Source organism: Mus caroli, unplaced genomic scaffold (genome assembly GCF_978045245.1).
Source record: "Mus caroli unplaced genomic scaffold, Mus_caroli_1 scaffold_7, whole genome shotgun sequence".
Lineage (NCBI taxonomy): Eukaryota > Metazoa > Chordata > Mammalia > Rodentia > Muridae > Mus > Mus caroli.
Window position 1 is genome coordinate 126512398 of NW_028227262.1, and position 16707 is coordinate 126529104.

The following is a 16707-nucleotide window of genomic DNA, read 5'->3' on the forward strand; positions in this document are numbered from 1 at the left end:
TCACCACAACATGAAGAACTGTATTAAAGGGTTGAGAACCACTGTATTAGAATTTGAAGTGTCTCTTAACCTGTCCGTCTTCCCTTCCTCTCTCCTTCCTAGTAACTAAGGAAGACGAAGGCTGAAATTAATGTTTTCTTCTGGAGTGGTTTTGAGGATGCACCTGTAGTCACCCTAGAGAAACTTGTAATTGAATAATAAGTCTGTAGGGAAGATGTCTCTAAACAGAATGTCTCTGTTAGTGTTAAGTTGTAAAGCACACATCTGATCTTTTCCCTTCTATCGTAGACCATTCTCTCCCTTAAAATGACCTCTAGAGCAAATCAAAAAGTAAATAGACATGTATTACATCCACATTTTTAACATTGCTATCCTGGACAATTAGTTAAATGGCAGTCCATTCTAATGCAACTGAAACCAAAGCTGACCTGTGGGATCTGTGATTCTGTGTTGTGATCCTGGTTATAAGACAGGGCAAGTGGAACTGCAAAATTGTGAGTCCTTGCAGGAAATTGTGTTGGCACCGTCCCTACTGAGGTTTGATTTATTATGCATGTTAACAGGGAGCCCAAGAAGTCTTTAATGAGCTACCTTGTGAGTATGTGGAGCCCCACGAATTAAGAGAAGTTTCAAAAACTGGAGGTAAGGGGAGAGGGAAGACCTTATCTCTTTCACTGTCTTAAAAAGTCTTTGTGTTAGTCTTTTATTACCATAAATCGTTATCATTTGTCACTTACTTTACTAATTTCGCCTTTCTTTGTAAGACCTCAGGAAAGTGTATGGGACGGTGTTAAGTCGCCATCATCATCTTGTCAGGAAAACAGATGGTGTGTATGATCCTGTAGAATACGAGAAATATCCTGAGCGCTACACAAGTCGTTTTAATACAGATGTGAGTATCTATCTAGTTGCTTTTTATTTGGGTGCTGTGACACACCATAGTTAGGCTGTTTTCTGACAGGGAAATTGTGAGTGTGTACCTTGGTTCCTTGATTCTTGAGGTCCTCGGGTAGACTGACTGGGAGTCCTTTGGTTCTCATGCATTGGTTTTAGTAGTTGGCTCTGGCTGGGTTTGAGGTGGTCTTTGGTTAGTGGCTGTAGTGGCTTCTGTTGGATGTCCATTGCTTCATGGTCTCTCTGTTAAAGAACGCATGTACTCATTTCTTCTAAACCAATTCCTAGAGAGCCTTGTTTTTATGTTAGCTTACACTAGTTATCACTGTTGAAAAAAAAAAAGTACTTTATCTAAGGCTTTGTCTTAACGTACATGTGTCCTAACCTTTTTAAAACTGTTTGTTTGTAATTTGAAAAGAATCTAGTGTTTCTCACATCTCAACAAGTTCTCTACCACTGAGAAACATCTTCAAAAGTTTATCTTTTTTCCTAAGGCCAAAATATTGTAACCACACCTTCACCTAGCATCTCAGTTGGCTTTAAAATAAAAGACCAAGATGTGGGAAAGAAAAGAGATTATTTACCTTACCATTTTGGAAACCTGAAGAACAAAACATAGTTTAGACTTTTCCAAGGGTTCCCATTGGTGTGACACATCATGGCAGGAGGGTATGTGGATCTCTCTGTGTGTAGTCTCTCTCCCTCTGCTAATTAAACCATGAGGATTCATCATGGATGTTCTACTATCTCTATCGAATTTAATCACTTTCCACAGGTGTTACCTCTTAGTAGCATGGTTGGGTTCCATTTCTACTCTCTAAATACCATGTACATAACCTTTTCATAAGTTCAAGGTACAACTGTTATTTCAACCACAGTATTGTGTCCTGGACCCAATAAAACTTATTTCCTCACATTTAACATAATGTGTGTTTCATCTCCGACAGTTCCAATGTCTTAACTCATCAATTAACTCAAATTTCAGAAATTTCTTAAAATTCACTTAGAACCCAAGAATAATCTCTTTGGCTGTAAAGGCATGTAAAATATAAACCCAGCTGGATATTTCTAAGCCACAGCAGCCTGTTAGCTTCATAGTATACATTCCATTCCAAAAGGCAGGAGCAGAAATAAGAAAGGAGTCACTGGACCAAGGTAAAACCAAAACCCATTCAGACAGACTTCAACTCCTGAAGCTCCAAGACAAGCATCCTGGGTACAGTGCACACCACATTTTGTGCACCTTCACCCTGGCTGGGGAAGCTTTCCCTCTGTGGATCATGTGACTGTTGTCATAGGCTAGAAGCAGGAGTCTGAAGCCTTCCTTGCCTAGGATGCATGCTGCCCGATGTTTCTTCCAGGAGAAGAAACATTGTGCATTTCTGGTTGCCTTACTTTTCTGGAATCCCTTCTTTGTCTCCATTCCCATGGCTCCATCGTGCACCACTCATTTGGACTACATTGTAGACATCAACTCTAGGAAACAGTTGTCTGGCTCCTCTGATTCTTTTGACATGTTCTACTTCAGACATTTTACATTTTTTCCTCTTCCCTTTCCTCTCATCCTTCTTTACTTTCATTCCCTCTTTCTCCCTCCCATCCCCATGTCATTGCTTCTTCCTTCCTTCCTTCCTTCCTTCCTTCCTTCCTTCCTTCCTTCCTTCCTTCCTTCCTTCCTTCCTTCCTTCCTTCCTTCTCCTCATCCTTTTATTATTTGCCTTTTGTTTTCATTTTCTGTTTTTTAATTAGATATTTTCTTCATTTGCATTTCAAATGCTATCCCGAAAGTCCCCTACACCCCTCCCCCCGCCATGCTCCCCAACCTATTTGTTTTTTGAGACAAGCACCTTTTCTGTGGCTTAGGTTTGTTCAGAATTCACTTGCATTCCCTGCTGTCCTCAAACCCTCACATTTTCTGGCTCTCTCTCGAGTTCTGGCAGCATAGGCACAAGCTACCCCTATGCCTGGTTACAGAATTCTTATAACTTTGTTTATGGTACCAGGGATGGAAGCTAGGGCTTTGCGTATGACAGGCAAGTATTTGTCCCCTGAGTGATATTCCAGCTTGTTTTGAGATGTTCTTCTAGCCTGTCCTTCTATGTCCAGCTTCTGCCAGATAATGCATTCCAAAGTGCCTCAATATTTCCCAGCATAGTAAGAGTAATGATTCCTTCTCTCAGCATCAATCATTGTGTTTAATGAGTCAGTGTTGCATGTTTACAACAAAATACCCAAAGCAATTTTATAAAAAGAAAAGATTTATTGAAGTACACAGTTCTGGAAAAGATTTAAATCAAAGACCAGACAGTCACACTGCTTTTGCATCTGCTAAGGGTTGGGGCTGGCAGTGGTAAGGATCAGTGGTTTGGAGGAAGCCTCCTAGATCAGAAGAGAGAAGAGAGATAGAGGAGAGACTTGCATTCTAATAACCACTTAAAGGCATAGCCCAGTGATTTGAAGACTTTGCACCAGGGTCTAGCCTTTCAAGGTCTTACTTCACTTAAGTAGTGCCAAGACTGGGTCTTCATGGTCACTCAACATTCCAACCATAGCAGCCAGTGATCTCCAAATGCTTGTGACTGACTGCATGCAGGATGAGAGGAGACGTGGTCCAGCTATACAAGCACTGTACTATCTTCTTTATATCCAAAATATGACCTACAAACCAATCCCTCTGGTGGGCAAACAGCAATTTTATCTTCTAAAACACAATTAGTCATGTAACAGCTGTCCTCAAAATAAGCCAACCAACTAAAAAGCAAATACTAACTCAAAGTCCATACACACATTATGAAAAGAAATGTCTTAACTAATTTTAAATGTGTCTTCATAATGTAGCACTTGTAGGTTCTGGTATGAAATTTAGCTATTTTAGCATGGATAGTATGCTACAAAGAAAGCTCTTACCTTCTGTGTAAGAGTGCCTTGAGGTACTTAAGGAACAAAACAAACAAACAAACAAAAAAACCTATGAAAACAATTTAAGTTGAAAATAGTTTGAAATCTATACATTTCACTGCTTCCTTTTGGCTTCCCATATGCTCTTTAGTCCCCATTTTCCTCCTTCCAACCCTGTGCAAGGACTGTGCCTTGATCCCTCTCAAATGCATGGCCTTTTCCACGACCTCCTTCTCTCTCTCTCTGCCTAAAATAATAAATACAACATGCTCAGTCTTTTCAGCGTTACTTGTATGTATACAACTTCTGATCTGACCATTCTGCTAGAAAAAGACCTACAGGCAATAAGGAATACTGAGAATAGGAGATAGTGTCCGTAATGACGAGCCACCTAAGTGATTCTCTGCCCCTAATTTTATCTTGAACCTTAAGTATTAGTGATTAGATCAGATGTGTACCAAGAGCGATGGTGAGGTACTGACCACGTGTGCATGTACTTGTATGTGTATGTGTAAGCAGTTCCCCTGAGAGGTTATCTGATTCATCTTCAAAGGGTTCTTTTGAAGATCATTATTCCCATTTGGCAGATAAGAGCAATAGTGTTCAGAGAATTGAGTATGTTCTTTTCTTTCCCCTAGCTGTGCAATATATTACAGAATAAAACCTTGATATATTTATTATATTTATATGCTATCATGGAGTAATTCTACAGTGAAAGGTGGGTGACTGTTAATCTTTCCTCAGAAGAGGGCAGGTGACCTGGAAACAAAATGTTCTGTAGATGTGACACTGATGACTTAAGTTGCCCTTTAGTCCTAGCTGTGAGACAGTGTCCTCTCAGGACACGGTATTAATATGGGCTACATCCTGTTTTTTTGAACATGGAACTTTGTTTTACAGATTGCGCCCTATACAACTTGTTTAATTAATGGAATCTACTGGGAGCAAAACACCCCTCGCCTGCTCACACGTCAGGATGCTCAGAGTCTCCTGGTCCCAGTGAAGTCCTCAGTTGTTCCTGTTGAAGGATGTCCTGAATTACCACACAAGTAAGGAAGGGCTTGTTCATCATCAACAAATGAAGGTTTTGTTGTTGTTTGTTTGTTTGTTTTGTTTTTTTAGCTGCAGCACTATTATTAGGGATCAAAGACCACAATGTTTGTATAAGCCAGAAAGCTCATTTTAGAGGTGGTCTGCCTGGGCCTCTTAGAAGCATTTTGCAGTTACCCATCACCTTTTGAGATTGACTTCTCACTTGATTCTGGTTCCAAAGCCCCTACACTATTAATCTCCTTCCTCTCTAGTTTTAGTTTATTACTTTGTTTTGAAAACACTCACACTCTATTTTCCTGAAATTTATACTCCTGAAAGATAGGGCCCTTTTGGTCTTGACCTTAGTAAGTAATTGGTATAAAATAGACATTTAAATGGTTCTTGACTATTGAGTGAGTTGATTACTAAATATTTGTTAAACATCTTATGCACCAGGGATTCCGCTAAGCTAAACTTCAGAGAGGCAGAGTTGGGTTGTTTGCTGCTCTGAAGCAAATGTCAGTGGACCAGGAGGAACAACAATGTAACAGGAGATTCGATAATGTAAGCACACTGCCAACACAACACAATGGTTGGTTCATGTGATGAGCTCAAAGCTGATAAGCAAAACCCTGCAGTGAGTGGGAAGCAAATTTTATTACTGGTAGCAAGTAAGGAGAGAACTTGGAATAATCCTCAAAGCATTGTCTCCCTCAGCAAAGAAAGCAAGGGGCTTTGTCTGGGGAACCTCCTCTATATTTACATAAGAGTCGATAATTCTGGGATGTACAGGTGGACACATCGCTGGATGAGCTCAGTTCACAGTAATGTTTCTCTATGCATCACATATTCAGAAAATGAGGAATGGGAACACGTTCTTGGCAGAAAAGTTGCTATCTCAACAGCAAACTTCATTTGACTTCAAAAGTATGGGTCACAATGTATTAATAATTTTGTCCTTGCAAGTTTCGGCTTGTTAGAAACAAAAACAAGTGGGAAGGTTTGTTAACAGTGGGGTTTTTGTTTGTTCGTTTTGTTTTGTTTTGTTTTAAGATAAAGCAGTACTGCCCCAAGCTTAGTAATTGTTCTATAAGTGTCCAACAAATGACTAACTCTGGGCTCAGCAAAACCTTTCAAAAAAGGATCAGGGTGGGGGTGGTGAGAGGTGGGGGGCAGGAGGATAAGCATTTCAGTGCAGAACTACTACTTGGTAAGTAGAGAACTAATAATGAGAAGGAACATATTGTCTGTATGCTGACTATAGATGCAACATTTTCCTCAAATGCTTTCAGGTCTCAGTTGAATCTGAGGATGTGGAGGAGTGACAGTGAGAGGCAGCTGTACTATCTATAATACTTATTTACAGATGATGAACTAGGCCACCTTATTCTGTCTGCTATCAAATTTTTCTGTAGAGAAGGAATTTCCCCCACCCCTTTTTTTCAGATTCCTTTCCTCCCCTTTTTTCCCTTCATGATTCTCATGGAAACTAAAGAACCCCCTGTCTTAGGTCAACACAGTGTCCCAAAGATTGAACTGTAGAACGAAGATTCTAAGTTCCTGGGAAATAAATGCAATTTGTTTCAAGCACACTTTATTTTTCATCATTGTTAGTCTTCCCAAAGGCCTGAGAATTCCATCCTCTCATCAGAGTGTTCCTGTTATTTTCAGACTTGTGGCAATATGTGACATTTCAGCAGACACGGGAGGGTCCATAGATTTTATGACTGAGTGCACCACCATAGAACGGCCCTTTTGCATGTATGACGCAGACCAGCAAATTATTCACGACAGGTGGGTTTGTCAAAGTTGATGATTCTTTACCTTAATGTTCTAGTTTGGATCACTCAATATTTCCCTTCTGTATGAAGGTGTGAAAGCTTGGGGGTATATGGTTAAACACAGTTAAAAAGTAGTGAAAAAAATTACATTGAAATTTGGATGCTTAAACAAGTATACATTATAGTTAAATGGGAGATGGGCTGCCAAGTGAAAAAAAAAAAGTTTTGTTTGAAAAGCAGTTTTATTTATAGTGTGATGCCTTTTTCTCAAGGCTACAAATATATTAATAACAATGATACAAATGTTGGAATGGAGTAGAGTCTGGGAAAAATTTCAAGTCATATTTTGTGCATTTGAATAAAGGATGTTGCTTCTCTTAGTGTTGAAGGCTCCGGGATCCTGATGTGTTCCATTGACAATTTGCCAGCGCAGCTCCCAATCGAGGCTACGGAATACTTTGGAGACATGCTTTACCCTTATGTTGAAGAAATGGTAAGGGGACCGGTAGGCTCCACAGCAACTCTGAGACTTTAAGTACAACTATTAATATTATATTATTATGTGTGTTATTATGAATGCGTATATATATTATTATGAATGAATATATTATTATGAACGCTCTGGTCTTCTGTATCTAAGAAATCTGTTGTAAAATGAAAAACCAGCCCTTCCCCAAATGTACTTATAGGTCCATTTTTATTCTACATAATCTGTTACTTGTCTCCTGGGGACGATGTCTCTGACTTCATGCTCACAATCAATTACATTTATTTCATCATATACATTTTATTGTGTTTACAACATGGCGGGGGGGGGGCAGGTAAAATTGCTTTATCATCAATTCCCTTGCTATCTAGATCATTTTATATTGAGGACATTTTTACTGTGATACAATTAATAGATCAGGACAATTGGAAATATACAAACTATCACTAGATGTGAGTTGCTAGTGTTGTGTTTACTGATGGCTTCTGCTGAGGTGGTTTTTGTCTCCTGTGACTGTCTTCTGAAATGCTGTGTAATCTAGATTCCATCCTGTTTACGAAAGAAACTCTTTCTTCCATCAGTGTTTATCTTGGGTTCTGACTTAGCATGTGTTATGTTTTTGTTGCTAACAGCCGTCAGCCTCTGGCAGAGATTCCAAATTTATGAATAGCAGCTCTTGTTTGTGTCCTTGTTCTCCATTTCTCTTTGACTGTGAAATGGGACCATAGTGAACAGTGGGAGAATAATCAAAACTTCTGCTCTGACGTTGTCTTCTTTGAGTAACCAAAGGGTTACTGAGAAGAAATTGGAGGATGCACACATTAAAAAATACTATGGAAACATGTTTTATTTGTTTGTTGATGTATTTGGATGTGTATGTGTGCATACTGGAGTATGCTTACACTGTGATGTACCTGTGGAGGTCAGAGGACAACTTGGGGAGATATTTCTTGCCTGCTATCATGTGCCAATGCAGGCTGAGTCTGCAGTGTGTCTGGAGTTGGCTCTGAGGATAGGTAGTGGAATTAAGAGAGCAGCAATGGCAAGTGAGAGTGGGCGTCAGCTAGATTTGTAGAACCCAAGATCACTCAGGTCCCCATCTATAAAATTTGCTGCTTAAAAGTATAGAATATAATCTTAATGGTTTTCCTAATATTTAACATTCTAGAGATGTAAATGTCTCAGTGCTTGCATGTGTGTCTAGGGGGAAAAAGAATAACAAATGTCCCAGCTCTGTTTTATATTCACTTTCCTTGACATTGCTTCTCTGATGACTAGATTTATTTTTGAAACAATATTTATTATCATTATTAATTGAATGTATGCATGTATATATGTATATATATGTGGATGGATAGATGTATGTATGTATGTATGTATGTATGTATGTATGTATATATGTGTGAGAGTATAGGAGCCTTCAGAATTCAGAAGAATGCTTCACGTCTGTAAATGCCATAGTAGGTTTTATCCTGGTGGCAAACCTGTCTGTATACTTTTTAACTTCAGAATAGTAATTATTTTTTTCTTGGTAGTTTTCTTTTTCTCTGATGAGAATCTCCATAATTTCATCACCACCACCACCATTATCACCATCATCATCAATTTATTTTATTGTTTTTTTATGTTTTATTATTATTTAACTTTGTGTTGATTCTTTGTAAACTTCACATCAGGCAACCCAATCCCATCCACTTCCATGTCCCTTCATTCCCACCTTCTTTGCTTGCAATGTCCCCCACAAAAGAAAAAAAAGATCTAATTGTGGAAGCTGTAGAGTATCAGTGTGTTTACTGTCATAGCATACCTTCTTCTCCACACTTATCTGCTTGCAGATGTTCACTGCAATAAGTCACTGGTCCGGTTTGAGGCTTCTGGCTTCTACTACACTATCAATACTGGGTTTTTTTTGAGATAGAGTTTCTCTGTGTAGCCTTGGCTGTCCTGCAACTTGCTCTATAGACTTGCTCTACCTCCATCTGTCTCTGCCTCCCCAGTGCTGTGATTTAAGTTGTGCGCCACCATGGCCCAGCTCCCTGCTTTTCTTGTTATGAATGTATTTTTCTTTATCATATGGAACACAGTTTTAAAAGCCATTTTGTGATTTTTATGTTAGTTTCTCTTATCTGCCTGGACTCATTCTGGGACTCCTCAGTTAATGTCTGAAACTATATATAGTATTAGAGCCTACACATATATCTTCTCTATACATGCATACCTATGACAAAGTTTAATTGAAAAATGTGGTTCAGTAAGAGATTGATAATAACAACTAATTATGAAATAGAGCAATAATAATTATATCTTATAAAATTTATGTCAATGTGGCTTCTCAGTCTCAAAATACCTTGCGTGTTGCATACTTTTCTGGCTCTTGGTAACTTAATAACCACATCTGTGTGATAAAGTGAGGTGAAAGTCACATGGCCCGGGAACTCAACATGAAGCTACTGAACCACCACCACAGCTGAGATCTGAGATGGCTTCTAATGGTACCCGTGTGTGGGGAGCATGCGCAGTATGGATGCACTGTCAAGTAAGATGCAGCAGGAAAACACACAATTATATCTGCTACTCAGAAGGGGATATATTTAAAACTTATTAATAGTTGATTTCAGGAACTTCTATTGATTATCCTGATTAATCTTGTCAATTGATCATCCTAGAGTCCCCTGACAGGAGCCAATGCTTTGAGGGATTGTATCACCTGAAGAATTGTATACATCCGTCTGGTTTGTGGATTCTGGAGGAAGCTGTCTTGATTATTTGATACAGAAGGGCCCCAGGGTTGTCAGCATCATTGCTTAGGCGGGAGGTCCTGAGCTGTATTTCTAAGCTAGTGCAACTTGAGCAGGGAAGACAGCAAGTAGCATTCCTCCATGATTTCTTCAAGTTCTTGGCCAGCCTTCCCTACGTGATGGACTAGTAAGCCAAGATAAACTCTTTCCTCCAGTAAGTTCCTTTGGCCAGTATGGTTTATGACACTGACAGAATGAAATCAGAACGTCACCCAAGGCTCGTCGTCAAAGCAGCACCAAACTCGGCTATTCCTGTGGATGCTCCTCTGTTCTGATGTCACTCTCCAAGCCTGCTGTCCCTCTGTGTCTAAACCCTTCCTGCAGTTGCTTATTGCCTGAACTTTTTTTTCTAGGGTTTACACCTCGTATTTAAAGGAGGGATAGTTGTTAAGAGCTCAGTCTCCTAAATCTAACGTGAAACTTCCTGATGCTAGAAAGTGGATTGCGTTACCTTGGCTCCAGGAGAGTATTAAGAGTAGCCATAAGGGCTGGCAAATTCCTGGTTTTAAGTCCTCCTTGTCCATGTGAAAGTTGTGTACTGTAGCCCACCTTGTATTCTGTTAAATGTTGAACATCAAGTAGTCATGTGGATGGATGTGACTACTAATATTTTCTTTTAAATTTCTATTTATTTATTTATTCTTCTCCCATGCAATTCATTGTGACCTCAGATTCCCCTCACTCTATTCCTCCCAGTGCCCCCCCCCCCCAAGATCTATTCCTTCTCCATTTTCCTTCAGAAAAGAGCAGGCTCCCCAGGGATATCAACTGAATTCAGCATAACAAGATGCAGTAAGGCTAGGTATAAACCCTCAAATCAAGGCTGGATGAGGCAACCCAGTAGGAGGGAAAAGTCCCATAAGCAGACAAAAGAGAGGTACCCTCAATAGGACCATCATTAGGATTCTTATGAAAACCCCAATATAAAGAATCAAAGCATGTATGCAGAGGACCTAGTGAAGACCCATGCCGGCCCCTATGAGCCCTTCGTAGTTGGTTCTATGGGCTCTGTCCTCCTGGTGTCCTTGACCCCTCTGGTTATGATGATCCTTCCTCTCCTGTCTTCACTGGGGTTCCCGAGCCCCACCTAATGTTTGGCTGAGGGTCTCTGCATCCGTTATCAGCCAGGGGAAGAAGCCTTTCTGCTGGAGACTGGGCTGGGCCCTGATCCTATGAGTACAGCAGAATATCATTAGGAATCATTTCATTACCTTTTTCCATTCTATTTTATTTTGCTCAGTCTTGTTTGGTTCGACCCTAAGTCTCTGAGCTCTCCAGCTTCTAGATCCTGGCAATCTAGGCTCTCTGTCCCTCCTTCCTCCACCCGGTCCCTTCTGTTTCCACCCCCATCCACCCACAAAAGTCTATTCTGTTTCCCTTTCCCAGGGAGATCCAAGCATCCACTCCTGAGACCTCCTTGTTATTTAGCTTCTCTAGGTCTGTGGACAGCAACATGATTATCCTCCATGTAACAATTAAAATCCATTTATAAATGAGTATGTACCATGTTTGACTTTCTGGGTCTGGGTTGCCATGCTCAGAATTATTTTTTTCCTAGTTCCATTTGACTGCAACTGCTATGATCTCACTAATTTAAAACTGTTTACAGTGTATTTTTATTTTATATACCCTCTCCTTCCACCTCCAACTCTGCCCAGAAACCCACAAAATATCTCCCTTCTTAATTCATATATTAAAAAAACAACAACTCCTGAGGACTATTAATACTGCCTGTATGTATTGAATGAGAAGCCATCTACTAAAGCACGGGCATCTTACCCCTAAGAAAAATGACTGTCCCTCCTTGAGCAACCATCAACCACCAATAGCCGGTGGCTGGGAATGAGGTCTTATGAACCCTTCCCCCATCTGTACTTGCCCTGATCTTGTAGAAGTTTTGGGCAGGTAACAATATAACCTTGGTGGCAAGAGCAGGTGGCAACCTGCTTGTCCATACCACTGACCTCCTACTTGTCTTTAATAAAAATTATCATTCAGTGTAGTACATTTCATATTGGTATGTGTGTGTGTGTGTGTGTGTGTGGGGGGGGTCAATTCAGTGAATTTGCAGTAAACATCATGAGAGTTAGCCAGTGTGACTCATCATGACAACACTCAAGAATACAATTTTTATTAAATAAAAGAGTATAAATATAAAGCTTTTATATTATGTAAAATATAAAGTGTTAAAAGTATCAAAGGCATGTGTTGGGTAAGAGTGAAACATGCGTACAAGTAGCATTAAATAGCATTAAATTTGCATTAAATAGACTGTAATATATATGTATACATATATACACACATGCATGTAATAACAATGATAAAAGAATCTATGCATTTGAAAGAGATTGGGGAAAGTAATACATGAGGGTTTGGAGAGAGAAATGGGAAGGGAGAAATGTTATAATCTCAAAAAAAAAATCTCCTACCATTTAAGAAAAAAAAAGTGAAAATGGTCACATTGCAATGCGAGCCATAGGTCAAAGGTCAGACAGCACTAGCACCCCCCACTTCTTTGTTCTCACCCAGTACCCGAATCACTCTTCTTTTCAACCATTCCATGTCTGCTGTCCTGAAGATTTTGGTACCTTTGAAAGATATTTGTGCTTTTATGGTGAATAATAGTAGCAGGCACCTTGTCTCTTTGCTCTTTAAATCCTTTTTTGTTAACAGGTTTCATTCTTTTAAAGTTTTATACATACACACTATGTATTCAGGTTACCTTCTCCTATCTTCTCCAGCATCTGACCTATCTCTCCAAGCCCTGCCCCTGACTGTCTTCAGTATTTACTTCGCTTTTGTTTAGTGTTCTTCAGAGTTTAATCAGAGCTGTCTGTGTGGTCGTGCACGGGGACTAACTGTCAGAACTTAGTCTGACTACCGGTGGGCATACAAGTTGATACCATGCCTCTCCTCAAGTCAGAATCTATTGGTCATCAGTAGATCAACAATAAATTCTACAGCCCAGCTCAGCCCAGCCCTCTCTATAGCTTAGTGCCAAGAAGGGCCAACTTGTGTGGACCTAGTGCCAGTACAATAGCCATGGTTGTCATATCTGTGTTGTTCTTAGAAGTTGGTATTTTACAGCCAATCTCCCCATCCTCTGACTCTTTGGTCCCTTCTACCCCTTAGAGAATAGTTTCATCAGAAAATCTACTACTTACTATAACATTTTCACATACTTTTACATATCAAAGACTTTTGAACTATTATAATGGTGGTTATATTTTGCATTCATCAAGGTTATATGATTTTGATTTGCTAATATGATAATTTCTGTCAACTGATTTTCAAATTAACCATGTTTACATTCATAGAGTAAACTCAACTTAACCACAATGTATTAACCTTCTATTTGTAACCAAGTTCGGGTTGCTAATAGCTATATCAACATCTGTTTATTTTAACATTGGTTGACATTTAGGTGGTTTTCTGTTTGGAGATATGACTAACAATTTTACTCTAAAGAGTTTTTCTAATATATCTTGAGTATGTGTGTATTTGCAGATGCATGTACACATGTGTTTTCATGTATATCTATTAATTGTACTCTTATTGAGTTCACACATCAGTTTATCACACATCAGTTTATCTTGTTTAAGATTATTATGCTGGGAGTGGTGGACACACCTTTAATCCCAGCACTTGGGAGGCAGAGGCAGAGGCAGGCAGATTTCTGAGTTTGAGGCCAGCCTGGTCTAGAGAGTGAGTTCCAGGACAGCCAGGGCTATACAGAGAAACCCTGTCTTAAAAACAACAACAACAAAAACCAAAAAAAAAAAAAACCCATTATTACATTTGTGTTTATGAATGAGTTTAATGTAGTTCTTATGTGCTGCTGTCTGTGTGTGGAATCCATATCTTTGTGTGAGTTCTGGGAATTTTTGCTCTCTCTCACAGTAAATATGGGCAAACACAGTAATACTCTGATGTGTACACACAGCCATACCATACTCTGAATGGTTGTACTGTCTTCAACTTTTTCTCCACTGAACAAATTAGTTCACTACTTAATTTCTTAAAATATTTATTGAATTGTAAGTATATACGTTTCTTATAGATCACTGTGAGCCATTGTGCGAGTTCTGGGAAACACACCTGGGTCTTCGGCATGGGCAACAAGTGTCCTAACTGTTGAGCAATCTTTCCAGACACCTAGTCCCTAGTCTATCACCTCTGAAGTTGTCAGTGAAGTTTTTGGACATGGGCGTCAACAACTGGACTTTTAAAAAGAATGTAACACAATGGCTTCTGGTCTAGTTCCTGACAATGTCCTGTTTGTGTCTGAAACTCCATTGTCCCAGACTTTACAATATGCCTCCCCCATTGACATTTTGGTCTTTCCAGTTCCCATCAGAATGGCCCATTAAGCTTTGCTTGTGATACTTGAGGGCTTCTCTAGCCCACACTCTTCCATATTTTTCGAATGAGCTTGCATCTAAGGACTATGACTCCTGTGGTCCAGTTTATCATAGCAAAGGCCCCACTTGCCTGTACCAACTTCCTGTATAGCTTTTCTCATTGCTGTGATCAAGTATCTGACAAAAAGCAGCTAAGAGAAGAAAGTTTTATTTGGCCACATAGCAGAAGGGATGACAGTGGTGGTGGCAGGAGCGTCAGGGTGCTTGATTGTATTTGGGAGCATCCAGAAGTAAAGAGAGGATGAAAACAAAGTTAAAACATAGACCTCAAGGAGTGCCCTCAGGGTCCCACATTCTTCAGCTTCACTGCTTCAGAGGCTCCGCGATCTTCCAAAGCAGTGCTACGAAGTGTTCAGTCAGACACAGGAGCTGTGGGATCTCTTCCTTACATACTGTAACAGAGCTGTGGGGTCTCTTTCTCACATACTGTAACAGAGCTGTGGGGTCTCTTTCTTACATACTGTAACAGAGCTGTGGGGTCTCTTTCTTACTGTAACAGAGCTGTGGGATCTCTTTTTATTACATACTGTAACAGAGCTGTGGGGTCTCTTTCTTACATACTGTAACAGAGCTGTGGGGTCTCTTTCTTACATACTGTAACAGAGCTGTGGGGTCTCTTTCTTACATACTGTAACAGAGCTGTGGGGTCTCTTTCTCACATACTGTAACAGAGCTGTGGGGTCTCTTTCTTACATACTGTAACAGAGCTGTAGGGTCTCTTTCTTACATACTGTAACAGAGCTGTGGGGTCTCTTTCTTACATACTGTAACAGAGCTGTGGGGTCTCTTTCTCACATACTGTAACAGAGCTGTGGGGTCTCTTTCTTACATACTGTAACAGAGCTGTAGGGTCTCTTTCTTACATACTGTAACAGAGCTGTGGGGTCTCTTTCTTACATACTGTAACAGAGCTGTGGGGTCTCTTTCTTACATACTGTAACAGAGCTGTGGGGTCTCTTTCTTACATACTGTAACAGAGCTGTGGGAGCTCTTTCTTACATACTGTAACAGAGCTGTGGGGTCTCTTTCTTACATACTGTAACAGAGCTGTGGGATCTCTTTCTCACATACTGTAACAGAGCTGTGGGGTCTCTTTCTTACATACTGTAACAGAGCTGTGGGGTCTCTTTCTTACATACTGTAACAGAGCTGTGGTGTCTCTTTCTTACATACTGTAACAGAGCTGTGGGGTCTCTTTCTTACATACTGTAACAGAGCTGTGGGGTCTCTTTCTTACATACTGTAACAGAGCTGTGGGGTCTCTTTCTTACATACTGTAACAGAGCTGTGGGGTCTCTTTCTTACATACTGTAACAGAGCTGTGGGGTCTCTTTCTTACATACTGTAACAGAGCTGTGGGGTCTCTTTCTTACATACTGTAACAGAGCTGTGGGGTCTCTTTCTCACATACTGTAACAGAGCTGTGGGGTCTCTTTCTTACATACTGTAACAGAGCTGTGGGGTCTCTTTCTTACATACTGTAACAGGAACTATTTTAAAGTATACATGCTACTCTATTTTCCCTCATTCTTACTTTTTTCTTTATCATCTATTTCCTTCTATTGAAAATAGTTTTTTCTCATATTTTCTATTCTGATTATTATTTTTCCTCCCTCTACTCCTTCCCCCTCCTCTCCACCTCCCTTCTTATCAGGATTTACTCACTGTGTGTCTCTTGATGGGGGTGGGGGGCAGGCAGCTCAGGGGTAATAATAAAATATAGTGGAATAAAATATAAGAAGATAAAACAAAAACTAACACATCAGAACTGGATGAAACAAGTAAACAGAAGAAAAAGAGCCCAAGAGAAGTTACAGAGACCCATGCATTAACACACTTGAGTCCCAGAAAACCATTAAATTGAAAGCCAGAATTTGTATGCCAAGGAGCTGGTACCGACCTGAGTCGGCCCTGTGCATGCTGTGTCAGTCTCTGTGAGCTCATAGGAGCTTTGGTCCTGTTGACTCAGAGGACGTTATCCCTTTGTGTCCTCCATCCCCTCTGGCTCTTATACTCTTTCTGCCGCCTCTTCCAGCAGGGTTTCCTGAACCTTGCTGAGAGGGATTTGATGGAACTATTCCATTTAGGGCTGAGTATTGCAAGGTCTCTCACTTTCTGCATGATGTCTCTCTGTGTTTGTTCCCATCTGCTGTAGGAGGAACTTTCCCTGATGGTGGCTGAGCAAGGCATTAGTCTGTGGTACTAGCAGAATGTCATTAGAAGTCATTTTATTGGTACATTTTTGTTAGTTTTTTACTTTTGACTTAACACCCGTACAGATTCTGTGGTATTACAGGGCACAGGCTTGGGGATGATAAAGAAGTTTCATTTCTCTTGGATTCAATAACTACTTGTTGACTATCTGCTTCAGATGCACAAAAAACAATGTTATATTG

At 40.0% G+C, this 16707-nt stretch overlaps 1 protein-coding gene across 2 annotated transcripts in view; it reads left to right on the forward strand.

Annotated features, from left to right (window-relative positions):
• Aass (aminoadipate-semialdehyde synthase) overlaps positions 1–16707 on the forward strand; it is a 53683-nt gene that overhangs the window by 17360 nt on the left and 19616 nt on the right. For both annotated transcript variants that reach the window (XM_021164533.3, XM_021164534.3), the window contains 5 exons: positions 564–642; positions 765–892; positions 4693–4841; positions 6496–6618; positions 6987–7098. In XM_021164533.3, coding sequence (XP_021020192.1) covers positions 564–642; positions 765–892; positions 4693–4841; positions 6496–6618; positions 6987–7098 — 591 coding nt within the window. The remainder of the gene's footprint in view (positions 1–563; positions 643–764; positions 893–4692; positions 4842–6495; positions 6619–6986; positions 7099–16707) is intronic.